This window comes from Zootoca vivipara, chromosome 3 (assembly GCF_963506605.1).
Source record: "Zootoca vivipara chromosome 3, rZooViv1.1, whole genome shotgun sequence".
Taxonomy (NCBI): Eukaryota; Metazoa; Chordata; class Lepidosauria; order Squamata; family Lacertidae; genus Zootoca; species Zootoca vivipara.
In genome coordinates, this window is record NC_083278.1 from 27537707 (window position 1) to 27565592 (window position 27886).

Consider the following 27886-nt stretch of genomic DNA (forward strand, 5'->3'; position numbering starts at 1 on the left):
AACTGGCAGTGGCTCTCCAGGGTTTCAGGCAAGGATCCCTCCCAGTCCCAGCCCTATTTGCAGAAATCAGGGGTGCAACCTGGGTCCTCTAACATAAAAAAAAGTGGTCTCCTTCTAAACATCGGTTCTTAAAGTGAACAGCTTAAATACAACAAAAACCAATCGTGCTCTTAATCGACTGCATAGCTGCCAAGTTTTCCCTTTTCTCACGAGGAAGCCTATTCAGCATAAGGGAATTTCCCTTAAAAAAGGGGAGAACTTGGCAGCTATGATCGACTGTAGACCACAAAAGCTTATGCAGTAATAAACTGGTTAATCTTTGAGGTGCCACAAGTCCTTTGGTTTTCCCCCACTGCAATACACTAACCCCCACTGGCAATTGCCATTTTGTTAACTGTTATTCTCTATACTGTTTCCAGCCACTGGATAGAGTGACAAGCTAGGACCTGGGAGTACAGCCTTCTAGTCCCCATTTGACCATGAAGCTCACTGGGTGACTTTGGGCCACTCACAGTCTGTCAGCCTAACCTACTGGTACTTCACAGGATTTTGCAATGATAACGTGGAGGCTTGGAAGAAAAGGTCAGATATAAATGTAACAAATGGTTGACATCTGTCTGTCTTGGGAGACAATGAAAGAGTGTGCCTGTAGGGATGTAGTCAAACCGTTGGAGAGTTACAGCTCTGGCGGTGGTTGTAGAGACCGCTATAGGAGAGACAGCCTTTATTGCAGCTGGGGCAGATGAAGGTGTCTGGTTGTGCGGCTGCAGATGCACCATTGCATTTTTCCCTCTCTGCACTCCTCCCAGTGGTCATTCCTCCTCTGGTCACTGTTGTGGATACACAGCCTGACTGTCTGTCTCTAAGCGCTGCAGTCGTCTGTAAGGGATTTTCACATGGCGAGGTTGATGTTGCCAGCCTTCATGTCTTGTTTGCAGACATCTTTGCAATGCAGAGTTGGTCTGCCAATGGGCCTAGTGCCTGAAGCCAGCTCCATGTAGAGCACGTCCTTGGGGATCCTGCCGTCTTCCATTCTGTGGACACGACCAAGCCAGTAGAGACGTCGGTGAGACAGGAGTGCAAACATGTTGGGAAAGTGGACTTGGGACAGCACATCTTTGTTTGAGACTGTCCTGCCATGTGATGCCAAAAATATTCCTGACACGGCACGCATGGAAGACATTGAGGTCTCAATAAATAAACATCGTGTTACGTCAAATGCGCTAGGCATTGCCCATACTGTGTTTGGGGTCCTTCCTGTGTGGAGGCCAAAGCCTTGCTCTGACAGCATCCCTGTAAATAGCCATGTATAGCTAACCACACTTGCATATGTGGTATTAAGTTCAGGGAAGGTTTTTAGTGTGTGATGTTCTTTTGTGCTTTTACTATTTTTTTTGTTGAGAGTGGCTAGGGGCAACCCAGTGAGATGGGCAGCATATAAATAAGTTGTTGTTGTTGTTGTCCTTAAGAGTCACCCGCATTTTTGCTTCCTTGAATAAGTGTGGACATCACCCACATTTGTGTGTGCCCACCACACATCTGAAACCTGACTATGGGACATTTTTTTTTTTTGTGGTGGTGGGGAGTTAATTCGTGGCAAGTGCCCCTTAAATTGATACGCCAGATAGGGGGGTGGGGAGGCGGGAAAGCTGCGGAAGGAGGCGGTGCCTTCAGGTAGCACCTCCTGGATGCAAACTAATCCTCGAGGCTGCTCAAGACTTGCAGAGCTCGGAGCAGAAAGAAGCCCCGCCGGCGACTGTTGCGTGCTGAGCCCGCGGCGAGGAGGTGGAGGAGAAGGCGCCTCCGAGCTCCTCCCGCTGCTGGGGGCTCAGCGGGCCGGCCGTTGGCAGGGAAGGAGAGCCGCCAGCCCGTGCAAATACCCGAAGGTCTTCTTCGGTGGCTAAGGCAGCAGAAAACTTTATCCACGGCTCTTCGCCACCGCCGCCCTTTAAGGTGGTTTGGACGCACGCCTTTGCGCAAAAGCGTCTGCGTTTCGCTCGGCTGAAGAATCCTATTGGGAAAAGGCTCAGCTTTGGATAAGCTCCGTAGGAGAGGCAAAGAGAGGGGGGCGAGCCGTCGTCCTGCCCTGCACCTCCGTCTATTAAGTTAAAACAAAATACTCGTGTTTAAGATAGCTGCTTAATGGGAATAGAATGCTCTAATTATCGGACGTTGGGCGCTTATGTGTGGCTTTTGGCCGTTCTCTGGCTCTTTTCCTGAAAACAGCCGAGGTGATGATGATGGTGATGATGGGAGACAAACTGAGCTCTAGCCTTTCCGAGTTTGAAGAGCCACAATGAAAAGCGAAATGTAATGTAAGTTGCAGCAGTGAAACGGTAGCCAAGCATCAATATAAAAAGTTATTAGGTAGGGTCTTAAGGTTTGGTGGGGGGGAGGGTGGGGTTCACAGAGCTCCTAAAAGGTTAAGTTGAGAGGCAATGTGCAGTTTATAATGGCAAACTGGAGATGAAAAGGGTCAAGGTTTAATAATAATAAATTAATTTTTTGTTTTATTATTATTTATACCCTGCCCATCTGGCTACGTTTCCCCAGCCACTCATGGGGTGCTTCCAGTAGACATAAAAAACATACAGTAGATAACATTTGTTTAGGTACCAAAATGCAAAATCCAAAGGCTAGACAAGGGTGTCCTTTGTGGTGGGGGTTCAGAACAGGAATCCTTACTAGGATAAATTGAATATTGAATTGTTGAAAGCAACACTGTTTAAAGAGTATTTGTAGTACCGGTAGTATGTTCATGTCCATTAAAATGACTTCCCCCTTCTTTTTAGTGCCTTTGATATGTATCCCTAGGGCAGAAGCTAATTTATCGGTTAATGTAATACTTGGTGTGTCAAATGAGTAAGTTGGCTACAGTTGTGTTCCTGATGAGCTAAAACCAGATGGGAGGAGGAAACTCTGCACTCTTCTCTTCCTAATGGTACTTTAGTGGTGTTGTGTGCATGTACCGGTAGTCAGCCTGATTTTGCTACAGTTAACAGGAACAGGTTTAGAAATGAGTGCTGGGCATGCCTACTTGGTGGCAAGCTTCATGTATTATTTGCCTGCCATTTATCCCGAACTTCTACAGATGGAATTAATTTTTATTCTTGGCTGACTTGGGCACATCTAGTGAAAAGATGGGATAGAAATGTTGCTAATAAAAAAATAACTTGTTCGATCACACACCAGCCCTGTGAGATGGATTATGGTCATACCCGTTTTGCAGTTTGGGCAAGTAGGCTTCTGATCCAGAGTTAGGGATACAGGTATGGAAGCCTTACTTGTACATAAGGAGAATGAGGCAAGAGTATACTATTTTTCATTTTTACTGTATTGTTGTGTTTCATTTTTCATTCCTATCGTATTATTGAGAAGTTAGCCATTGAGTTCTAAATCTCCGACAGAAGAATGGGCTTATTTAGTTTTTAATTACTAAATAGATCCCCCCCTTTAAGATATCCGTTGGTTACATTTTGTACATTATTTTGCTCACTTTTTTGCCATTCTCAGTTTCCAGTGCCTAGCCTTCACTAACCTCTTGCCTGAGATGAACAGTAATAGAATGTCAGTGACCTAGCAGCAGGTATCTTTTTTCGCAAGAGTAAAGATTGGTTTACACTTACATTTTCTCACAGTGAAGTTTTAAATGTCCGAAAATATGATTTGTATTTTAACTTGAAGAAAAGCCTAAAAGGTTTTCCAATCTTCAATGCCATTTTTGAGAAGGTCTTCTTCCCCTTTTCTTACTCTAATCAAAATCCTTTAGCTTGAAGTCCATGATAGGACTCCAATCAATGCAACAGGACTTAGAATTTGGTTTTATTACTTTTGCAAATGTTGTGGATTGCTTCAGGCATCGGTGACCTTGTGACTGCAGACTCCTCCCTATGGACCAGATGAAACAACCCAGAGCAGGAAAAAAAGGAACTACAGTACTGCCTTATGATAACATTCAGGGAAAGGTCACATTTAGTCAAGATCTGGATTGAAAGGTGACTAGGCAGAAATACTAATCGTCTTGCTGCTTTTGAAAAATTCTAGATCGAAGATAATTTCAGCTGACCTGGTCTATTGTGGGGGCTTTTTGCACCAGGGTGGTTTTCTTTTTTCTTTTTTCTTTTGGTTGCCTTAGTTTTTGGCTACAGTGATTTAGAGTGAAGGGAGCTGCTTGCACCATGTCAGAATTCTGGTTAATTTCGGCACCTGGAGATAAGGCAAACCTAATAGCCTGGGACAGGATGAACACAGTGACTGCCAAAGCCAACCTGTCCTGCAACAGCAAGTTCATCATCCCTGACCTCAAGGTAAAGCTGGGAGAATTTGGGGGGGGGGGAGAAAGAGAGAGACTAAGAACAACAACATGAAGGAAGGGGCAGGGATGGGGCAGATTTTTCTTCCTTCGTGAGGTGGACCTGTGCTGCAATATTAGAATGACTATAAAGGGTCAAATAAAGATGATATACTTCATTTTTGAGGTGTCTTGAGATCAGGAATGAAAATGGGAAGCCATTTTTTGTACAGCTAATCAATGGATTAGAGGGGGGATTTAAACTTTCCATCGGAGCTGTCATCTCTAGGAAGGCTTGAAAGCCTTTTTGTAAATAATAAAGTTTATGGGCAACTTTTGACTGGTCAAAGCCCTGAGATGAGCAATGTGCAGCCCTATCTTATATATGTTTGCAAAACTGACTTCCAACAGGGTTTACTCCCAAGTAAGTATTGCAGCACAAACACTTGCATAAGAGCAAATGCCGCTAAACGCAGTTGAACTTACTTCCAATAAAATAAAAAAATTCCTTCCAGTAGCACCTTAGAGACCAGCTAAGTTTGTCATTGGTATGAGCTTTTGTGTGCATGCACACTTCTTCAGATACCAATGACTTGCTTCCAATAAGATTGGTTTGCAAAAGGTCTGTTACAGTTCAGTCCTCTATACACGTTGAAAATTAAGTCCCATTTAATTCAATGGGTCTTCTAAGTTAAGCTTGTTTTGCTTTTGTTACATTATTATAGCTGAAGGCAATTTGAATCTGCTAAATGTCTGAGATCAACTATTTGCTCTAAAAAGAGGATTGCCCAATTTGTAGAAACATTCAAATACAGTATCTGTTGGTGGTTAAAATTGGCTATGTTCCTGACAGAGAAGTCTGATCTCACCATTCAATATGAGTTGTGACCTTGCTGTCTAGATGGTTTCAAATTCATGTGTGGATTTTTCTGTCAGTTGGCAAGCTTCTTTTGTTTGACGAGCATTCATCGATTTTCACTTTCCTTGCAGACGTAGACATATTCGAGGGCTATAATGTAATGTAAGCATGCAACTGTGACAGAAATGCTTGTTCATATCTTAAAACCAGCTGTTCTGTTTGTAACAGGTATCTTTAATATCAAAAAGAATAGAAACCATCAATTTAATTGAAAGCATTGCTCCCCCCACAAGTAAGGACCATTCATCTTGTAAGGATGAGAATTCAGACTACAATGCTATACATACTCTTTCACCTCGAAGCAAGTCCCATTGAATTCAGTGGGACTTTCTTCTGAGTAGATATGTATAAGACTTGGCAGCAAAGTCAGTGGCAAAATTTGTACTGACTTCAGTGGCCCAGGGAGACTGTACTTAGTGTTTTACATTATGAGCAAGAAGGTTTTAAGGAACTTAAAAGCTGGGAAGAATTCCACCGTGGAAATGATCATGAGACTACAGCATAGAATCTTTCCCTGACTTAAAACAGGCTTTTAAAAAACTTCTTTAAAAGTAGGTTTTGAACTATTGCAACCGTTTTCCACTGGAGGAAAACGTTCCCTTGAAATTCCTATGAATATACAGTACTTATTTGATAACAAGAAGTTCTCATTTGCTAAAGAAAGGTCACTTTGAAAAATTAAATGCCTGGCTGACTTAGTTTAAGCTTAATGTGTTTGCACTCCCTTTTGCAGGTGGGGACCCTGGATGCTCTTGTTGGCCTCTCAGACGAGTTGGGGAAACTTGATAGCTTTGCTGAAAGGTAAAATAGAACTTATTTACTACACACAAAGAGCAGATGGGTGTTGTTTTTACAAGACACAGTGCTCCTGTGTCAACCTAATGCAGGCATCTTTAACCTTAGCCTTAGGATTCAGCCAGGGTGAGTAGGTGTGACTATTTTTTCTTTAGAAAAGGATTACCCCTAAATAAGGCTTGGTCCTGCATTTTCTCTTTGCCAACAGTTATACTGTACAGGAAGCGTCAGGGATTAGTGTAGGTGGTGGACTTCACATCATTGGGAGTAGGTAGACAAATCCATGTGAGACTTGGTACTTTTCCTCCTATATTTTGTGTTCTGTGCAGTGGCATGGAACTGGGACACTTCTGCACAGGCTGGCTCTGGGCAAGGAAACAGCATTTTCCAGCCAGATGGGTGAGGTATAAATAACAGTTGTTGTTGTTGTTGTTGTGGTTGATTGTTGTTGCATTTTGCAATATAAACAGCCCAGTGGCTACAGCAACAATCCTCTTCTTCTATTCCCCTCCTATTTTGTTTAAAGAAGGTATCCACTGACAGGTCTTACCTCCCAGAAAATGTCCTCACATTCAGACTCTACATGTCTGTAGGGCTGCCACTTCCTTGTCTGGCCCTGAGGGGCGGAAATATTTTGTCAACCCAGAACCGCAGTAGCATGAACTGGTGTCTTCTACTTTGGTAACAGCCAGTTGCCTAATTCAGTTAGCCAGAACTAAAGCACAGCACCGAGTTGGAGATGGGTAATGTGGCTTGAGTAGGCCTGAGACGGATTTGTCTATTCCAGATACCAAGGTTGGCTTTGCTGGTGGGCAGTGTGTGTGCGCGCGTATGTGTGTGCTGCCTGACCCCTTTCCTGTTTCCAGTTGAAAAGTGTGAAAGGAGGAGTCAAGTAAGCAAGATGAATGAATGGAAAACCTTGACTCTACTTGCTTCCTCCTTTGTGCATCACCTTTTCCCTTCCCCCTTCTCTCCTTGTTAGCCTATTTAGTGGAAAGTATACCCTGCCATTTTTTTCCAGGCTTTTAGGCTATAACCTGAAGACGTAATGGAGCATTTGGAGCCTGTTGCTAGGCAACGAGCCCCGATTCTCCTCCCCAGAGAGGAAGGAGAGCCTTCACACTAGAGAGTGAAGAAAAGAGGCTTGGGTGTGGTCATGGAGCCTCCAAGAGCCACAAGGAAAGAAAATGGAGACACCCACCCACAACTGCCACCTTCTTATTTTGGCTCTGTAGCAAAACTATTTTCTGACCGGGATCCTAATACTGTTAGGTGCCGAATTTGGATTACAAATTAACAACATCTAGATGCCTTTTTGAAGGCAAATATTCCAGCATGGTCTTTGGCCTGAATGCCTTATGATTTTATCATCTCCCATGATGGCAGTTGATCTGAAGCTATGCAAATGAGCCAGGCCAGGCATTTTACATTTTTTGCTCCACTGAAACACCCTGCTGGCAGAGCTGTTATTGGATCAACACACCGAGAGAAGTGCAGGTAAACCTAGCTAGGCAGCAGAAACCTGTCAGCACAGCTTCTGGCCAGGACAGCAGAGAAGGGGCAAGAGTTTTCAGGGTCTATTGTTTCCATGTGCTTTTATTACTTATTTACACAGGGAGACTGGGTAATTTTCCATGTCACTATAAAGCAGCATTTGACATTCAGGTGCCTTTCTGCCTGGTCATTCTTGATTTGTTTCCTTATCAAGTGGCACGTTCCTTTTGCAAACCCATTTCAAAAATTGCCGGGGGAAGATGTGGGCAAAAGCCAAGGGTTGTGGGATACATGGCAATCCACGTAAATCTTCAGAAGGAAGGCTAAAATGAACCCTTGAGCTTGGGGTTCCGTTTATTTTTTTTGGAGACCCATTTATTTATTACATTCTGCCTTTCATTCAGAGATCTCGGTATATTTTATTCTAGCTTCAAAATGACCTTGCTGAGGGATACTGATTGGCCCAAAGTCTCGTTTTGCCCATTGTAAAAACAAAAACTTGGTAACTAAGGCTGGCAAGAAGACTTGGTCTTGTGAACTTCTGGGATCCCGCCCCCCTTTCAAACAAGATGTTCATGCACAGGTACAGAAATACCTGTGGTCTTGACCAGAACAGAAAAAAGTATTAGAGGATAGGGGAGGGACCATGGGCAGAGCCAGGATTTATGTTAGAGGGGGGTAAGACTTTGGGGGGCGGGCGCTAGAACTGAGCTATCTGCGACTCGATTGGTCAGTTAAGTATTTTTATTTATTTACTTGAGGGGGGGGTAGTTGCCCCCTGCAGCTCTGGCTAGGTCCATGGCCGAGGGACAGTCAAATACAGCTTAGGTGATGTCAGGGGCTGGACTGAGGAGGAATGATGGGGGCCTTCCCCCCCTTCTCCTGAACCTTCCCAAGAACAGGAGGACAGTATAGATTTCGAACAGTGGTTTGCAGAAGGGCATAGTTCAGAGGCTGCAGTGGGGAGAAGCTGGGAAATATTGGGAGAGGAACAGAAGGAAGAAGCATCAGGAAAGAGACAGCAAACAGACTCAGTGTCTTTGGAAAGCATTCCTGAACCCCCCACCCCAATCCCAGGACCAGGCGAGCATTGAGGGTAGTAGAACAGAAAGCTCAGAGGCAGAAAGCTCAGATTAGCCGACACAGGGGTGACATGGAATAGGAGAGAGACATAGGGGGGTTGGACTTTACTTGGAGCAACACCTTCTACATGGCCCATGTAGAAGGGTCATGTTTGTTATAGTCCACTTTTCTTGGAAACCGCTTGACCGATTCCACTCAAATTTGGACACAGTGTTCCTTGCCAACATGAGAGTGTTTGCAGAACCTTAGATTGTTAAGATCCCACCCCTAACACCCCTAAATATGCAATTTTCTCTTTTAAAAAAGTCAAAATATACCGCCCTCAAGTGGACATCAAAGGAACAGACGACAAAATACATAAAGACAGACCAGACTTTCAAACATCAACTATCTTATTCCTTTCTTCCTAATTTCACACACAATGCCACAGCAACGCACATGGCAGGGCCAGCTAGTATGGAATAAATTACTTGATAAGAACTTTTATTGTTTATCTGCTTCTTGGCCGCCACTGTGGGAGGGATCAGATTCTCTGAAGCCTGAGAGGTACATTCTGTCACACTGCACCCACTGGTGTGGACGGCAAGTAGTGAATATTCATAACTGGGGTGGGGATGGGAACAGGAATGTGTGGGAGCCAACATGCCAAACTGCACAGAAAAATCAAAATCTTTACAACCTTTTTGCAGTATAAGGTGCCACCTAGGACCTCTGATAGAGCACAGGTTACAAATAACTCAAACTCAAGCCCCAGCTGTGCTTTCCTTATCATGATCCTGCACTGATGGGACAAGTCAGGCCTTCTATAGTTCTGTGTGCAACTCTTACCTACTATGAAAAACAACTGAAGAATTGCCTACGTGAGCCATCTCAGGATATGGACCCGGTGACTGCAAAAACATTCATTTTGAGCATCCTGCTGTAAGTTTCCCCCCCTAATAATGTATGGGTTTTTTTAATAACTTATTTGAATTATCTTAAAGGCTTCTCTCCTTGCCTTTAGTGTAATAAAGAAAATTGCCCAGTATATTGGAGAGGTTATGGAAGACTCAAAAGACAAAGTGCAGGAAAACCTGCTGGCAAATGGAGGTAGGTCCTACAAAGTATATAGATAGTCTTGTGGGTTTTTTTGTTTGTTTGTTTGTTTAATTCCTGCTGGTTTTCATCCAGATTCCAATGGAAAAAGCTGGACTTAATACATCCATATGCTTACAAGTTGGGTTGCTACTCCAGTTTTAGAAAAGAACCCTTTCAGATAGTCAGCAGCCTCTGTTTCTAACAGAATCAGGGAGCATCATTTTTGCTATTTGGTGAGATGTAGACAGCGTGGTTTGGTTTTCTTCCTCCTCCGGTTGCATGACAAAGGGATCTTGTGACTATTCCATCATGAGTTCAGATTTTCAGAGGTGGCTATTACTCACTTCCTCCCATTATCTACTTCTCGCTAGTTGCATGGAGAAATATGCCATAATCACTCTGCATCAGAAGTGGGGGGAACCTCTAACCCACAGGCCAGCCAAGGCCTACCACTGGTCCCAGTTTGGTCCATGAAGCCATTTTCTCTCTCAAAATCAGCTGACACCACACTGATGGGTGGGCGACACAAACTGTTGGCCCGTGGGCTCATTTCTGTGTTGGCTTTACATGCCAGTGCCCTGCAGAGAAAGGGGCACATGCAGCCAGTGCAGCAGGATTTAACCCACAGCTCATGGAGTTCGGTGTTAAATCCTACTCAGTTTGACAGAATCCATTGCTAACCCCTTAGAAAGGGTTTTGTGTTGAAACCCCTGCTAAATGTTTTCCTCCCCACTTCAGAACTTCGAAGTGACAGATATCCCGACATAATTGCGCTGTCAGGTGATTGCCCACCTTCAGATTTGGCCCATGAGGCCGATCCTGGGAAGGATCTGGTCTATGCAGCCCAGTAGAGTAGGGGTGGGGAACCGATGTGCTTTTATTGTGCTGTATTATATTAGATTATATCTGGCAACTGGCTGCGTTCGAGGCTTGATGAGGAAAACCGGCCTGGGTGTGCAATAAACCCCGAAGATGCAGTATTGAGAGACATGCAATCAGGCAGAAGATCTGCAAGACTTATAACGAGAAGTTAATTGCATCTTATGCAATTTTGGTTGATGCTTGTGAGCGGAAGCCTTTGATGACTAATCTGTTCAGTTTCCATTTTATTTCGCTTAAAACATTAAAAGGTTCTAAGTTGGGGGGGAAGGAAACAGGGTTGAATTTTCTAGGCTTAATAATGCTTAAAGCAGACCTAGTGAAATAGTGGTGACTAACTTTAGTTGGATACGGTGCCATTTTTATAGAAAAAAGAGGCACCAGAACTCACCGTGGGCACCTCCCCCTTGTTCTCTTAGAATGGCAATGGTGCCCACCTGAGAGGTGCCGGAACTGAGTTTCGGCTGAAAAAGAAGCCCTGGTTGCATTGGTTTTAATGGATCTACTCTCAGCATGATGGGGATCTAGATCCAAGCCAAGATCTTTAGTCTGTTAATAGACAAAAATGATGGACGGAGCAACCAGGTGTGTCTTCTGTAGCTTCCCCACCCCACCCCGCTAACCAGTTATTTGGTGGGAATAGGAGAAGTACTAATTCCAAAACACTTTCCTCCATCCCAAACAAAAGCTGTTTCTAGGGATCAGGACAGGTGTTGGCACCTGGCATTCTTGGTCACACTGCTGTCTTGTCCCCCCTTAATTGCCTCCCATGGCCTGGCACCCTAAAACGGACTAGATGGTTGGATCAAAAGCACCTTGTAATTCCCCTTGACGACCCTGAGCTAACACCCACTTGCCTTCCCACATTACAGTATGGGAAATTAAGAGAGTGGCTAGACCTGGCTGCCTGGTTTTGCTTATAGCATGACTACCATAACTGGGTGAGCCTGCCAGGGATGAGTTTGTTCAGGGCCAGCTGAAACCTAGATTCCCCCCCGAGTGGGACTTCAGCTTTTAAACATTAGAACATAATCCCACTCTTTTGACACCCATCTTGTTGTATGCAATAGGCTTAATTTAAAATCTAACCTGTCTTTTTCATGTTTAATAATCACAATTACTATATTTCAGGAGCGAAGGCTAAACTGCAATGTCTAAAGAGTATGTTGAGCATGGGCGGTTGTTGTGTTCTTGCAAGCATGCGCTGGTGTGTTTAATGAAAGAGTTGACTCCACATCTGGTTGTAGGGGTACAGTGATCAGGTTACGATGGATTTCTCTAGTAACAACCTCGTAGCTCGATCACCATCTCCCTATGACTCAGATAACAGCAGGTTTGGCAACCTCCCCTTTCTTTTCACACTTTTCCTGGATATATTTTTCTTTCTTTCCTTCTAACCACTCAATGCATGCAAAACAAGAGGATGTAGGGACTATTGGATTGTGTGAAAACTTCCTACCGGTATGCATGTCTGTTTCCAGGGGCGTTGTTAGGGTGGGGACCGAGCCCCAGGACCTGGATCTTCTAGCCCATTATTCTTCAACTTTTGCAAATCTGGGACCCACCTTTTACTCAAACAATACATTTCAGGGAACCCCCTCCCAACTTTTTAACCATCTATTTGTATGGTGGCAGTGCCGCTGTTGGGACCCACCTTAGATCATGCCACAACCTGGTAGTGGATCCCAACTCACCAGTTGAAGACCCATGTCCTAGCCTTTCCTGTTCCTGTCCCACCCACCCCTTTGCTCCGCTTACAAAGTGGGTGTGATGCAAAGCACAGGGCAAATGAGACTCTTGCTGCCACCATCTTAATTGCCCCAGAGGCAAATTAAGCCTTTGTCAGAAAGAGTCAGAGTTGGGTGTCCTGCCCCACCTGGAAGTGGGATAAATTTGCATTGCTGCATGAAAATTAGCACATGCAAATTTATGCCATAAGCCTGTGCTCCAAGTCTTTTAGATTCCTAGCAACGCCTCTGTTTGTACTCGTTGGTCCTGTGCTTAAGACTTCAAATGTTTATCCTCCCAAGACTATTTTGTCTTAGCCCAATTCCCGCCCCCCTCAATAGACTAGTTAATTAGGCAGGCACCACTAACAGGGGGCCAAACTAGGCATGGCAGTGGCTGCAAGAAATGGCTGTGGTGTGTGTGTGTGTGTGTGTGTGTGTGTTTGTGCACCTTATCCCCGCCCTGGGTAGCATACAAAGTAGATGTCACAAAATTTTGTGTCTTTTCCTTTTATTGGCTACCATTGGCACAGGGCAGGCAATGTGGGCCATTGTGATGTGACCTGGGGTAAGTTCAACTTGGTATTACAAGGGGAAGAGGAATTAAATGCGCAGCTGTTGTTTTTGATGGCAGCTACACATTTAACATCATGCCTAGTTTGGCCCTGCATTTGTGGCAATAAAATCCAGATAGGAGCTTACCTAGTAGGAGTTTTGCTGTTGACTTTAAAGGGCTATACCACAACTTTGCTCTCAGGGTGTGAGTCCAGGTTCTCTCCACCATTGTATCGCCTCTTGTATTCCTTTTGCATTTTTTTTTAAATCTCCCCTACACATCAAATCCATTCCTTGCCTGCAAAAATGGCCAAAGTTGTGTGCTGTATTATAGGTGCCGGCCAATCAGCACCATGCAGAGCCAGCTTGACTGGTGAGCATCATGAGTGCACTTACATAGCCTAACAAACCCAACGTATTTTGTATGGGCTGCTGCTTGTTCTCTTATGCTTGTATTGGCTGTCTCATATATACTTTATGGAACGGTGATAAAGATGGCACCTGCTGCTGACTCCAGGACGTTCTGCATGCTCTTTCTGTGTGCATGCTATAGTTTCCATACCCATGAAACCTAAGACTGTAAGGTGACTCTTTCAAAGATGAGAGAAACCCTAGGGAAGGAAATTCAGATACTCCGAGGGGAACAAGTTTCACGTCATGAAAGAGGAAGCTGCTGAAAAGTGCCGGCTCTGACTGTTAGAAAGAAATGGCATTCTCGCGGAAGAAGCACAGCCAGAAAACTAGACTTCCGTTAAAGATGTGCTTTTAAAAAACACCCTCTCCTAAGATCAGCAGGCTTTATATCGGTTTTGCATTACTTCACTAAGGTGCAAATTTTAGTAAACCTGCAAGCCAAGCTCAGCATCAGTGCAGTATATCCAGTTTAAAGTCTGACCCACATTCATGTTGAGTTGGGTATATGGGACGGGGACGGGGGACAAGGAAGATGAGAGTATTACCAGTAGGCATTCAAGCAAGTCAGATAAAATAAAAAAGCTGAACAGCAATAGACTATTCCCCATCCCTAAGCACTAAAGCATGTCACAACAAATAGGTGACCATTGGACGTTTTTCACACCAGAGCCCCATCACATGCCCATTTTTCCCCAGATGCAATCTAGATTGTTTTTGGGCGAAGGCTGAACATTTTGACAGCAATCAGAGGAGTGTAAGAAAAGCAGTAAAAATAAAGCATCGGAGAGGTTTCCCATCACCCATTATTAGTGCAGCTAGATGATCAAGGCCTGCTTTCCAGTGTAATCTCCCCTGTCAACCCCCCCCCCAAAAAAACAATTGCACAAAAAATAGAAAATTGCTTGACAAATTATGTTCCGAGGACCTAATCTCAAAGCAAAGTTTCAAAGGATTAATGAACAGAGGAGTCATTATATTTTGCTGGGGGGAGGGAAAACACCCCTCAAGATCCACATATTTTATTTTTTTCAAATGGAGTAAGGCATGAAACAAACTTAAAAGTCTATTCACACACGTCAATTGCCTGAATGGTGGCCACATTTAGTTTGGCCCGTAGGCAGGTCTCTTTCGGGAGGGAGTTCCAAAACTCTAGGTGCCACAACTGAAAAGTCCCTTTGCCGATGGTACCCATTTAGGATACAATCCATGCCCATCACAAGGTCAGCAGCAAAACTCCTATATAGTTAAGGTTTAAAGACTTAAGTTCCCTTGGATTGGAAACTATCTGTGATGAGAACACTGCCTTTAGCAGCTGAGGCAGGTGTTACAGGATAGTTCTTCTGAGCATTGCTTTTTTTAAATGCATGCAGAACTTTTATTTGAATAGCTAATATACACACAGTGTCTGAAAGTGATCAAGTGAGTTGAAGATGGATTTTAAAACAATCCACTTTTATATGGTGCCTAATTACATTGAAAACATGGCAAAAGCCAGGCGTCAGATGGAAACTGTTAATATTAGATCAGCCTCTGAATGGAGAACAATGCATTCTGGTGGCTCTTCTTCTTCTTCTTCTCAACTCATTGGAGTTACTCCTATCTTTTCAGTTGACATGATCAGTTATCTGATGAGGTTTGAATGGGACATGGCTAAGTATCCCATAAAACAGCCACTGAAGAACATTTCAGAAGCATTAGCAAAGGTAATATGATCTCTTTTGGAAAATCACGCTCACAAAAGCTAGTTTTTAGGAGTTACAATAGATATGATCATTTTCTTATTGGAAGCAGTTAAGGGTTTTGTGGATTATTTCTGCAGAAACAAATCTGGGCAACACACACACACACACACACACACACACACACACACACACGGGCTATGAGTTTGATATTAAAGCAAGCTATCATTCTATATATAGCACAAAAGCCAAAGCAATGGCTTTTTCACACTGGAAAATTGCAGGAATCAAAGAGTCTTTCCCCTGCATATGTTTTCTTCCTGAGAGGAAGAAATTTGGACCTAGGAAATCTCATAAAATCATGAGTATATTTTGGGTCTAAGTGGTAGCTTTAAACAAATAGCTTTTTTCCCCCTGTCATTTGTAAAATTAATAATAATTATCTGCTCCATAAAGTTTTGAGAATGACTGAAATACTGTTTGAAAAACACTTGCCAAGGTGCTGTGTGTGCTGAAAGCTTGATGGCGGAATCTAGCCATATTGGTGAATTTAGCAATAAAATCAACATTTTGTTGTAGTATTTTGCATTTGTGGTATGTAAAAATGTCAACATATGCAGAGTCATTTTTTGCTCAGTTGGATTTCTCCCCATCCTCTATTTAGCAAATTACACAAATAGAAACAGACATGAAAAACCGAGCAGCTGTGTACAACAACATCAAAGGAAATCTTCAGAATCTGGAAAGGAAAACTGTGTACGTATAGCATTTACATGTGTGCACTGCGTCTGAATATGTATTGGGCAATATTTACTTGCCATGATGATACCCCTAAGCGTTTTGTGAATCTTTGTACTCTTGTCCATTTACTGTATTTATTTTCCCCGATTTGAACTATAAAATGGTGATTTTCATGAGTCAAAATGAGAGTACCCCTAAACATTTTTCGTCTTAATTTGTGGGGAGGCATGGTGTCCCAGTGTGTTCTGAAGACAGGAAAACATTTCCTTCCCCAAAACTCAAACCAGTGGCTCCTTTTCTATAATATATTATTTATCTATTTATTTATTTATTTATTTATTTATTTATTTATTTATTATTTAGACCCCGCCCATCTGGCTGGGTTTCCCCAGCCACTCTGGGCGGCTTCCAACAGAAAAATGAAATAAAATAATCTATTAAACATTAAAAGCCTCCCTAAACAGGGCTGCCTTCAGATGTCTTCTAAAAATCTGGTAGCTGTTTTTCTCTTTGACATCTGATGGGAGGGCGTTCTACAGAGCGGGTGCCACCACCGTGAAGGCCCTCTCCCTGGTTCCCTGCAACCTGGCTTCTCGCAACGAGGGAACCGCCAGAAGGCCCTCAGTACTGGACCTCAGTGTCCGGGCAGAACGATGGGGGTGGAAGCGCTCCTTCAGTGCTGATACAACTAGTATCTAGCGCTGATACAACGAACACCACTGTCACTAGTAAACATTTGTACAGAATGAGCAGTAAATGCACGAATCTCACCATTTTCGGCTTTTGTGTCTCCTCTTAGGGGAAATCTTTTGACACGTACTCTGACGGATATCGTGAACAAAGAAGACTTTGTGTTGAATTCAGAGTATCTCATCACTCTCCTTGTTGTAGTTCCCAAGTAAGATAAACCGAGTCCATCTGCAGCAGGCTCAGTGTCATAACACTTAGCATGTATGTAGGGAAATTAAAGTACATACGATACTGCATTATACCAGCAACCCCCACAGGGAAGGCCACTATGACTGCCACCCTCATTTTGCAGATACGAAGTTGAGAGAAAGTAGAAACTAGCCACCTGGAGCTCATGACCAAGGCAATGTTTGAACCAGGGCTGTGTGGTTCACTGCTCAGTCTCATAACCACTGCCCTGAACTAGTTCACATAAGCATTTTGGATGTAAAATGTGAATGCAGTGAGAGACGCTGAGCAGATGGAAACCAGGATTTGTTTGTTTAGATGTTTTAATTCTTGAAGATAAAAGGTGGTTATAGAATTTAAACTAAAAGCAGCAAACATACAATGCTCCCACATGCATGTAAAATGGTGATGGTGTTGCTAAAAAAGGAGAAATAGAACTGGGTGTTGTCAGTATATCAGCCCGTATTTCCAGACACGGTTTCATGTAGGTGTTGAAAAAGCAGTGGGTGATGGGTGGGTAGATATCAATTGGGACGGGCCCATGGATGTCACGAGGGCTATTAAATCTGGTATCGCTCAGGCTAAAGGGGCATCTGTGCGAATGGCGATGCTGCATTCCCTAGGACAATAAATATAGGGGTTTCTAACAGCTGCTGAGACCAACTCCTGTCAGCTTACCAGGCTTCCTCAAACTCAGCCCTCCGGATATTTTTGGCCTACAAATCCCATGATCCCTAGCTAGCGGGACCAGTGGTCAGGGATGAATTGTAGTCTCAAAACATCTGGAGGGCTGAGGTTGAGGAAGCCTGGCTTAGGCAGGGATACTGTTTAGGCAGTGGGGTGCCTTAGGCAGGGATACTGTTTAGGCAGTGGGGTGGACGAGTTCCTGGAAAAGGACTGAATTGAGGTGGACTGTGGCAACCCTTCCTTCCTGCTTTTGGCAAAAACTGGACCTCACTATTCTGATCCTCCCCGTTTTGGAGATGTAAGCCAGGCCAGCGTGTTCACTCAGGGTCTAACCCCAGATGGTAGCTGGTTTCCCATTGATAAATCTTGCATGAAAGTATTAATACTCAATGAATTCCAAGCATGCTAACCATAAGGACCCTGTCTTGAATTTGGACCTAATATATAATGCTAGTTAAGATACGCAAGACTTGAAGTTCTAATGTTGCTACTATGAGCAAGGCAATCATACAATTTTGTACTAAAAGTCACTTTTCCGTTCATACAGATGCTACCGTATAAAATTTAATCTTTCTTGTTTCAGATCAAGCTATGTACAATGGCAAAAAACCTACGAATCTCTCTCTGATATGGTGGTTCCTCGCTCAACGAAGTGAGTGAGATTTCAGGTTCATTCCTCTGGTCAGCTTTATCTTAAGCCTTCTCCTCATATTTGTTTATGAACTGTTGACTACCCATCGACTCTCACCTACTTCCCTGTCACCCCATGGCAGAAAATAAATGATTCAGTAGCATTACATTGACTTGGCAGAAAAGCAGATTTAGGAATTGTAGGACTTGAGTTAGGCTTCAGATTAATGTTTTGGAGTGTTAGCTTTAACTCAAGAGCAGATGCATTAGAATTAAGTTAGCCATGACCATTAATTTCATTGGGTCAACTCTTGAGTAATCAAAGTTTGGTGAATACAACCTCAAGTCTTCATACTGCTTCCTCTTTTTCAGGTAATAGGTCCTTTGAAAATAATGAACACCTTGGGAAATTTAGCTCAAATAGTGTGCTGGGCGGGGGGACTCCTTCCCATGTGATCCTGGTCCCCAGAGAATAACCTGATGTCATTCTGGTGGAGCCTAGTCTTACTGGTAAACGAGCCAAGCATGTGCAATGTTTGGGTATAGGAGTACCCTTGTAAGGGATGAATCGGAGCTCTTTCAGAAAACAAAGGTTTTTGCTGAAAGTGTACAAAATTGCTGTGATTCATTACAAGGCGAGGTAGGGTGAGTTGGATCACAGCTGTACTCTATAGCTACAGCTTGGGAGGGAATAGTTGCAATAGGAAAAAGGGGGTAAAAGAGGAGGGGGGATTATTCTGTATCCTTCTGTATCTTCCTTTAGCCTGTTTGAAAGCAAGAGAAAGGACTGATGATCACTGGGCACCAGCCACAATCTCATAAGCATTGGAAAAGAAAGAGGAAAACTGGATGAAATAATGGCAAGGGTTCAATTCAGAAAGAGAGAGAGAGAGCACGCTGGTCTTGGGAGGGTACTTTCTTGGCACAAACAAAAGAAAAATAGTGAGGGGTTTGTAGATGAGTGACTGTCTCTGGATTTTTCTGGTGGATGTGTTATTTCTTGTATGTATCCCTTCTCCTATAGACTCTAGGAAGCCAGTCAGTAGGAGTCCCTCCCCTACTTAGTTTATCCTGATTTGCTTGTGCTGTGTTTTCACACCTTCTCATTAATCAAGTTAATTCACTCCTTCCACTTGGTTCAATGCATTTCTGCATCACTTTCCAAACCAGAAAAGTCTGCTGGTGCTTGGTTGTTTGTTTGTTTGTGAAGTGGGTTTCTTGCGGTAGGGTGGCAGAGTTCTTTAATCCACTTTAAATGGCCAAACCTAAAGTTCTGGTATACTCTTGAATCCCTCCGCAAAATACAGAGACTGGAGGCACCCCAGTTCACTTGTAAAGACTGGAATTAGGTGGCGATAGGGCATTGTGCTACCACCTCCTCCAAGGCCTTTGACACCTGCTTGTTTCCCTCTTATTAGTGTCCCTTGCTCTAGTGATGCTTTGCTTAATGTGATACAACATGTCTGTTTAGTATGCTCCTGATCTCAGAAAGAATGAAAGTTGAAATCAACATACAAATAACATAACATGCCTGTAAAAGGTCCCTGACCATTAGGTCCAGTCGTGGACGACTCTGGGGTTGCAGCGTTCATCACGCGTTATTGGCCAAAGGAGCCAGCGTACAGCTTCCGGGTCATGTGGCCAGCATGACTAAGCTGCTTATGGCGAACCAGAGCAGCACACGGAAATGCCGTTTACCTTCCCACCGGAGCGGTACCTATTTATCTACTTGCACTTTGACGTGCTTTCGAACTGATCGGCAAGCCCTAGGCTCTGTGGTTTAACCCACAGCGCCACCCACGACTGTAGTGTGCCCTAATTAAGAGCCAGCTCTGCTCATAATTAGATATTTTTGGTGTTATTGGCTTTCCTGGGTGCAGAGTGTAAAATGGCAGAATATTTTTTTAACAAAGAAATGAATGTTTTCTTTTTCTACAGGATGATTACTGAAGATGCAGAGGGAGGACTCTTCACAGTAACACTATTCCGAAAAGTGATTGATGACTTTAAAGCCAAAGCAAGAGAGAACAAGTACTGACCACTTTTCATTCATAATGCCACAAGTCAGAATGCTTAGCCTTATTGGACAGAAGCTAGGAACATGCATGCTTAATAATTACATGAGTCCTTCTGAATTCTTTGCTTAACTAGTTTCAAATATATTTAATTGCATTTTCATACATGATATTATTTATGTATGTACAAATAATGATTGGGGGTATAAAGAATAAAAACCTAACTCATTCTAACCAATTATATTTGTATTGCATAAATAGGAAGTTGGTAACAAATGTGTTTAGGCTCACACATGAAAATGTCTTAAAATGCTATAACTCGCAATCAAGGAACATTAGGAGCTGTAGCTCTGCAAGGGGGTAAAGATGCTGATTCAAAAAAATATTCAGCATTTACACAGATTTACAGAATTTTTGAAAGGCAAGAAGCCATGCAGTAAAACTGTTTCTATGTCACTTCCAAGTACAGTGGAATCAACGTGTCCTATGGCAATTTACCAACCGAATTTTGTATGAGACTGTACAATCAGTGACTCCATTCCAAGTTACATTGGAACCAATGGGGAAAAAAATCAGTTGCACCTAACCGGGGTCTTGTTTTGTTAAAAATACTTTTCGCCCCAAAAATGACTTCCAGAGCGTGCTACAATTAGAACACATTCCCCATCTAAAAAACAGGCCACTAAAGGAAGATCACTTGGAAAGGCAGGAGACTTTGGTTAGAACCAGGTCTCCTGATAAGGTCTCCACCCTTATCATGCTGTCCTTCCTAAAAGCAGGGGTCAGTTGCCTTTGGTCCCCCTGATGGCAGAGGCCACTGTGTACTCTATTTATTCATTTCAGTTCCATTTACAATGCAATCTTATGTGTCCCTGCTCAGAATTAAGTCCCACTGTGTTCAGAAGAGTGTACTCTGTAGTGAGGTGTGTTATAGAATTGTACCTAAAGGATGTAATTAGAACCCGACGTACCTAGGTAGCTGTAAGCCCCACTGAATTCAAGGCAGGTTATTTCTGAGTACACGTGGTTGGGAATTTAGTAGAGTGCGACCACTATCTCTCAACAAACCTCCCAGAGCTGTTGTGAAGTTAAAGCCATGCTGAGTTTTCTGAAGGAGTCAGTTTGCCCTCTTCTGATGCATCCTTGTGGGCGTACAGACCCATTAGAGCCTAGACATAAATTCATGCTAATTGCAAGAGCTGCTGGAAAGCTTTTATGATAGGTCTGACGTGACGTGACTTGCCTGCTTAGCCAACATGCCTTGGCATAGGTTTTTAATCTGTAATTTTTAGCACATTGCACAGCTTAAAAACACAGGCAAGGCAGGCAAACAGAATGCAGAGGTTTCAATAAGACAAAGCCTTCTGAATGCCAATCTATTTTCATTTTCTTCAAGGTTCATGGTGCGGGAATTTTATTACGATGAGAAAGAGCTGAAATGCGAAAAGGAAGAAATGAGGAAGTTGGCTTCTGATAAGAAGCAACAGTATGTGAGTACATGAATTAAGTTCATACCCCTGTCTTTTCTCTTAAGTATTGGTTTCTAGGTCGTAAATGGATGGGCGGTAGGTTAGAGCAGGTCTAAGTAAAAGACACAATGATTCAAGAGACCTTCCTATATTACCCAAGGATGACAACTCTCATGTCAATTGAATACCCTTAAGGGTATGGTGGTATTTTCAGTGAAACAATTGTGCAGTTAACTGGATGTCTTTCCACAATATAATGTTTTTGATAGCACATTTCCCACAACACTCTGAGCTGTGTTCTGGTTCCCTCCTTTTCCTTCACTAGTTCATCAGTTACTGTCTTAAACACTGTGTATGATGTTGGTTCCACAAGCATCACATCTACTAGTTGGTAGTTCCTGTGAATTCACTGGCGATGGATGACACAGTTCCTCCCACCTATCATGACTATGCTGGAGCTGGGCTAAAATTTCTCAGTTTGTTGTTGTTGTTTTGTTGTTGAGAAAATGTGAAATTTAGGGTAAAAAGAGAACCTATGCTACTGCTAATCCTGGGCAGAAATTTGAGAAATTTCCTCAGGAGAAATTTAGTGAAACGATTCTTCCCTCTGCCCACAAATAGGCTGAATAGTATTGAGAGGCCATTTGTACCCAAGGTCTGACATAGGAAGCCTTTCAGCAACAACTAAAGGGAACGAAATAACCTAACATTCAAGCATAGGAGCACTTATTTAATTTAAAGCAGGAGCAAATCAGCGCCTCCATCATTATATTCAATTGATTCAAGGCAGGCGTACTTCTCCTTCCTAGAAGTGGAACAAATATCTCCAAGTGAAGCCATGCTCTTGTAACAATACACGGAGAATGTTGCTAGCATTCAGAAGCCGTCCCATATATGCTTAGGCCTGAGGCCAGGGCAGAGAAACTTGTGGCCCTGCAGCTGTTAAGATGTGAACTCTCATGCCAGTGAAAAGGGATGGATGATGAGAGCTTCTAGTTCAACAACTAAAGGCCACACCCTCCCCACACCTGTTTTAGGAAACAAATCCATACCCCACCCCATTGTGATAAACTAAATTCATGACAAATTGCTACTATTTAATTGTATTTCACATTCTTCCATTTTACCGGACCAAGTTATAGAACAAGAGCATTTGCAGGGACGAGAGGACTGTCCCTTATTAGGTACCGGTATATCAATATAAAGGGATGCGGGTGGCGCTGTGGGTTAAACCACAGAGCCTAGGGCTTGCCAGTCAGAAGGTCGGCGGTTCGAATCCCCGCGACAGGGTGAGCTCCCGTTGCTCGGTCCCAGCTCCTGCCAACCTAGCAGTTCGAAAGCATGTCAAAGTGCAAGTAGATAAATAGGTACCGCAACAGTGGGAAGGTAAACGGCGTTTCCGTGTGCTGCTCTATTTCGCCAGAAGCGGCTTTGTCATGCTGGCCACATGACCTGGAAGCTGTACGCCGGCCTCCTCGGCCAATAATGTGAGATGAGCGCCGCAACCCCAGAGTTGGTCACGACTGGACCTAATGGCCAGGGATCCCTTTACCTTTTTATATCAATATACTGCATAAAGAACTACAATTTGTATGGACAGTAGTGTGGTAACTTAAGCCATACAGATCCCCGTAGCACAGTTTGGTGGGTGTCTTAAAAAATATTACACAGTGTCTCTAAACAAATCTAAGTACGGTGTCCTGCTTTTGTTTTTTCCTCTCACTAAGGGTCCACTATTACGGTGGTTAAAGGTGAACTTCAGTGAATCATTTGTGGCCTGGATTCACATAAAGGCCCTTAGAGTTTTCTCAGAATCTGTCCTCAGGTAGGTTGCAATTGAAAACTTTCTGCATTGAAACCAGTAGCACTCTCAGCTCCCCCATGCCCCAAGGACTCCACCCATAACACAAAAAGGACCACACATACAAAACTAAAAACAGCTAACTCAGGGGTGTCAAACTCAAATTCATCGGGGGCCGCATCAGCAGTTTGGTCACCCTCAAAGGGCCGGTTGCATCTGTAGGACTATGTGTCCACTCTTTATTATCATAAATTATTGTCACTGCATTCAATTATTACTGTTTTTTGTAATAATGTAAGTAATAACTAGCTCTGAAAGCAGAAACATAGTCAGAATAATGGCAAGTAGATATTCAAATGTACAATTATTGTACAATTTATTGAAAAATGATTTTTGGTAACAGACAGTATTTTTTTTTAACATACAAATATTGCCAAACGCTTGGAGCTGCTGTTCAGGAAGATGGATTTACAAGGGTCCCCCATCATCCCCCTGCGCCTCACAGGGTTCTCTGGGGAGAGGGGCTTGGGTGTGGGGCTGAGTGAGGAAGCCTTCAGTCCTTCCTCATTCCTGCTGGTTGGGGGGGGGGGCAGAAGGGGGCTGGGTGGGGCTCCTGCTCTGGCGCTTCATGGAGCAGAGGGCAAATGTTCTCTGCACTGCAAGCCTATGTATCTTTAATACCCAATGGAGCTTAGGTTTGTATAAATGGGTGTGGAAGTGCAGCCTTGGGTTGAGCCTCATAAGTCATACGATATGCAATGTGAACACAAGGGACCATGGATCCAGTAATCAGCAAAGCACGCAGGTATCTAGGACAAGTAAAAATGTTTTATATTCAACAAATTCTCAAACCGCTCTACTTTAGGTTACAGGTAGGTAGCCGTGTTGGTCTGGATCGAAGTAAAATAAAAAAAATTCCTTCAGTAGCACCTTAAAGACCAACTAAGTTTTTATTTTGGTATGAGCTTTCGTGTGCATGGTATCTGAAGAAGTGTGCATGCACACGAAAGCTCATACCAAAATAAAAACTTAGTTGGTCTTTAAGGTGCTACTGAAGGAATTTTTTTTATTTTACGCTCTACTTTAGAATATTCTGTTGCAGCTAGCTGCAGCCTGCAAGTTAGTCTATTGGTCGATCCCTGCGAGGCTCTGCCCTTCTGGCCCCGCCCCCTCTCCCTGTGCGGAAGTGAAGCCGGAGTTTAACCCTTTCCGTAACGTTAGTGGCTGCTTCTGTTCGTTCCTCAGAAAACGGACCATATATCTCCCTAAAAAAAGCTCAACTCAAGCAGTCTCTCTGGAGTTGGCCACCCCTGATCTATATAAACTATCCAGGGAGGAATGGAGGGCTGCCTCCCTCCTGCCACCCCTCCCCTGCCAGATAATATGCCATTCTTCTCCGCTCCTTTGCTAGCCGCCCACCCCTTCCCCCTCCCCTTTTTCGCCAATCAATCCTTCTCCATTTGGGAAATTTACAGGAAACCCAAATTCGCTGTCCTTGTTGGGTGAAGCAGATTTTGAAAAGCATAACACACACACACACACACACACACACACACACACACACGAGAGTGACACCCTGTGTGTGATTAAATGTCTTGAAATCTGCTTCTGATTTCCTCGGGAATCAGGAGGAGTTGATTTTTTCCTCCCCCCCCCACTTGGATTGAAACCTTTTTTAAAAAAAACTCCTATTTAAAGGCAGCCCGACCTCAGTTTCTCCACTGTTGCTTTTCTCCCACCCCTCTCCCTTCCCACACCCCTCGCTGCTCTTTTGATCCCTCCCAGTGAAGCAACCCTTCATTGGGTAGTTCAGAGCCAGCCAGCGAGAGGGAGAAGCAGCAGCAGCAGCCAGCCCTGCCTCTGCCGCTCATTCCGGCGCCTCTGGAAGCCGCGGCTGCGGCTCCAGCGCGCTTGTCTCCTCTAGCCAGAAAGGGAGAGGGGCTTTGGAGGACTTACGGAGCTTCCGGACGAACGGCGACAAGGACAGCTTCGTCGGAGGAGACGACGCGGCAGCGGAGCGCGTTGCCACCGCCGCCACTGCCCCGCCCCACATTCAACCACCGCGCCAAAAGCGAGCGCGAAGTTGCGAGAGGTGGGGTTGGGGAAGGGAGCGGCGGCGGGCCATCTCGCGAGAGTAAGAGGCGAGAACGGTTTCCCGAAAGGAGCCCCTGGGAGCTGTAGTCTCCAAGCGGAGTGCTCCCCGCGCGCCTCCAGATAGCGGCCTGTTTGTCAGCGCTGGGTCCTGCTGGCTGGGGCGCTCGGCGGGCCACATGAGGAGGTCTGGCGGGCCGCATTTGGCCCGCGGGCCTTGGGTTTGACACCTGTGAGCTAACTTGTTCCATAAGCAATAATAAATAATAATTTTTTAAAAAAATTATACCCTGCCCATCTGGCTGGGCTGCTCCAGGCAGTAAGAGAAAAGTCAACAGAAATAGCTAGAAGTAGACTAGATTTGTGAGATCTCTTTTTTTTTTATTAAAGCCTTCAGATCCCAAGTAAAAACCAGTGGCTCTGGGGAGCCAAGACAGACTTAAGGAACAGAGAGAGTGTTTGAGCATAGGGAACTGAACATTCAGTCCTTTTATGGAAATATTAACTCCTTGTTTTCCCCCAGGCTTTTAATTTGGAAAGGGTTCCCCCCATTTATTACTGTTACACAACAACTGATAACCATAAACCCTTACTGATCTACTGGTGGGTCACTGCATGATTTGCTGTTAACTACCACCACCCCCCCCCCTTTGTAAAATAGTTGTATCAATTTATCTGCTTGACAGCTTACCTCATTTCTTTCCATTTATAAAGGTATGGCCTACCAGTGAATTTCCAAGCAATGCTAATTCAGCCCAACAAGAAGTCAACAAAGAGACTGAGAGACGTCCTTAATGCAGTCTTCAAACATCTGGATGAAGTAGCAGCAGCCAGTATAATGGATGTAAGTGTCTACTGAATGAAAAGTGCCACTTCTGCTCTGTGAGCAAATCACAAAAACCGGGGGGGGGGGGTGTCTTTGGACTAGATGACCCTCAGGCTCCCTTCCAAATTGCAGTATAATCTTACTCTCACCTAACCCCTAATGTACCTACCTGCACAGTTTTAAGACTAGTTACATTGTTGAATCTTTTTTTCCAGACTTCTATGGACATTCCTGGCTTGCAACTAGGCAATCAAGATTACTATCCTTACGTCTATTTCAAGATTGACCTCAGTATTCTTGAGTGCAGCTAATAATTGCCTGACTTTGGGAGCATCATTTGTCCTCTAGCATTTTAGGATTCGGTTGTTCACGAACAATGAAACTGATGTGCAAGGACCTCCACTCCAAGCTGCTTTTTTAAGAACCCAAGTTCTGAGGGGACCGTGTGATAGGTGCCTTTTTTCATGCAGGAGGATTAAATAACTATAAGCAAGTGTTCATTTGTAGTTCCCAGGTTTTGCCTGCTTTTACAGATACGGTAATTCTGCCCTTTTCCATTTTGAAAGTATTAAGATCATGAAGCGTCTTCTGATCATGTTAGGAAACATGCTTCACAAGGCAATTGTGTTACAGTTGTATTTATTCCTTTTTTTTGTAAATTAAAAGTTCTCAACCAGGATTTTAAATAAAAATCAAGCAGTATCTGATGGTCAAGATGATAAAAATACTCCTAAATCTGTAACAGTCGGAATCAGTCAACAAAGGTACAAACTCTTTGCATGAAAGTTAATCAGATTCTTAATGTAGAATTTAATTTTGGGGATGGGTGAGCTATTCCAATGTAGGACTTGCAATAAATAAGATACTTAATCCCTCCACTAATCTAATGTGTGGTGAAAAGGAGAAACTTGGCTGGCAATAGATTAATAAAATGCAGTGGTGGAAAATCTAATCAATTCTGACAATTTGGTGGAAGTAGTTTCTCTGACAAGGGCAGAGCATGTGTGTCCCCTCTTGCAACCAAATTCAAGATTAATCCCTAAGCCGAAGTAAATTTGTAACACATACCATAGCAACCTCAAGGTAACAATTAAGTCTGTACAGAATTTAAAAGTGACAATATTGACATTAGTAAACTTTTCAAAGGGTAATTGGAAGAAATGATACTCAAAAGTGAGAGCTCTCTATAGAAAGACTCTCAAGTATTTCTTACCGGGAAGTGGCAGGAAACATTTAATACTGGATACCTAGATTCCTTTGCACACCCCCTCTGAGAGAGAGAGAAAAAAGCCAAACACTTCTACATCAAAACAACCTGGAGTTACATCTCTGGGTTACCTGGTTCTGTATCAGACAATAGGAACGCTGTATTAGGAAAACTTTTCTTGTGAAATAACCGTTAAGCAGTCACTGCAGATTAGCCCCTTTTCCATATCACCAGTATTACTCCTAGAAGATCCCAACTCCCAATAACATCCATTTAAGAGTTACGCCTGCAACAGACGTTTCCCCCAGGACACTTCCAAGGAATATGGTGCTTCTTCTGTAAACCTGTAAGGCTCCAAAAAGGTGAGATGAAACTACAGTATCGTCTTTGATGTAGACCAGGCATCCCCAAACTTCGGCCCTCCAGATGTTTTGGACTACAATTCCCATCTCCCCCGACCACTGGTCCTGTTAGCTAGGGATCATGGGAGTTGTAGGCCAAAACATCTGGAGGGCCGCAGTTTGGGGATGCCTGATGTAGACTAAGTAAAATAGCTCCTCTGGTGCTGTTAAGTGCTTACCGTGTAAT

General features: G+C 43.6%; 1 protein-coding gene across 3 annotated transcripts; it reads left to right on the top strand.

Moving 5' to 3' along the window:
* The first annotated feature begins 1717 nt into the window (after positions 1-1717).
* On the top strand, positions 1718-27043 carry ATP6V1C2 (ATPase H+ transporting V1 subunit C2). Of its 3 annotated transcripts, none has more exons than XM_035109854.2 (13): positions 1718-2315; positions 3770-4307; positions 5944-6011; positions 9586-9671; positions 14843-14937; positions 15578-15669; positions 16454-16552; positions 17843-17911; positions 19828-19920; positions 21301-21394; positions 23101-23198; positions 25980-26109; positions 26307-27043. In XM_035109854.2, exons 2-13 carry the CDS (start codon positions 4179-4181, stop codon positions 26400-26402), a joined length of 1149 nt encoding a protein of 382 aa, XP_034965745.1. In that variant the 5' UTR covers positions 1718-2315; positions 3770-4178; the 3' UTR covers positions 26403-27043. The 3 variants fall into 3 exon arrangements, with proteins under 3 accessions (XP_034965745.1, XP_034965746.1, XP_060128463.1); XM_035109855.2 differs by having other exon boundaries at positions 4136-4307; XM_060272480.1 differs by lacking the exon at positions 1718-2315 and having other exon boundaries at positions 2393-3995; positions 4136-4307.
* The last annotated feature ends 843 nt before the right edge of the window (positions 27044-27886 follow it).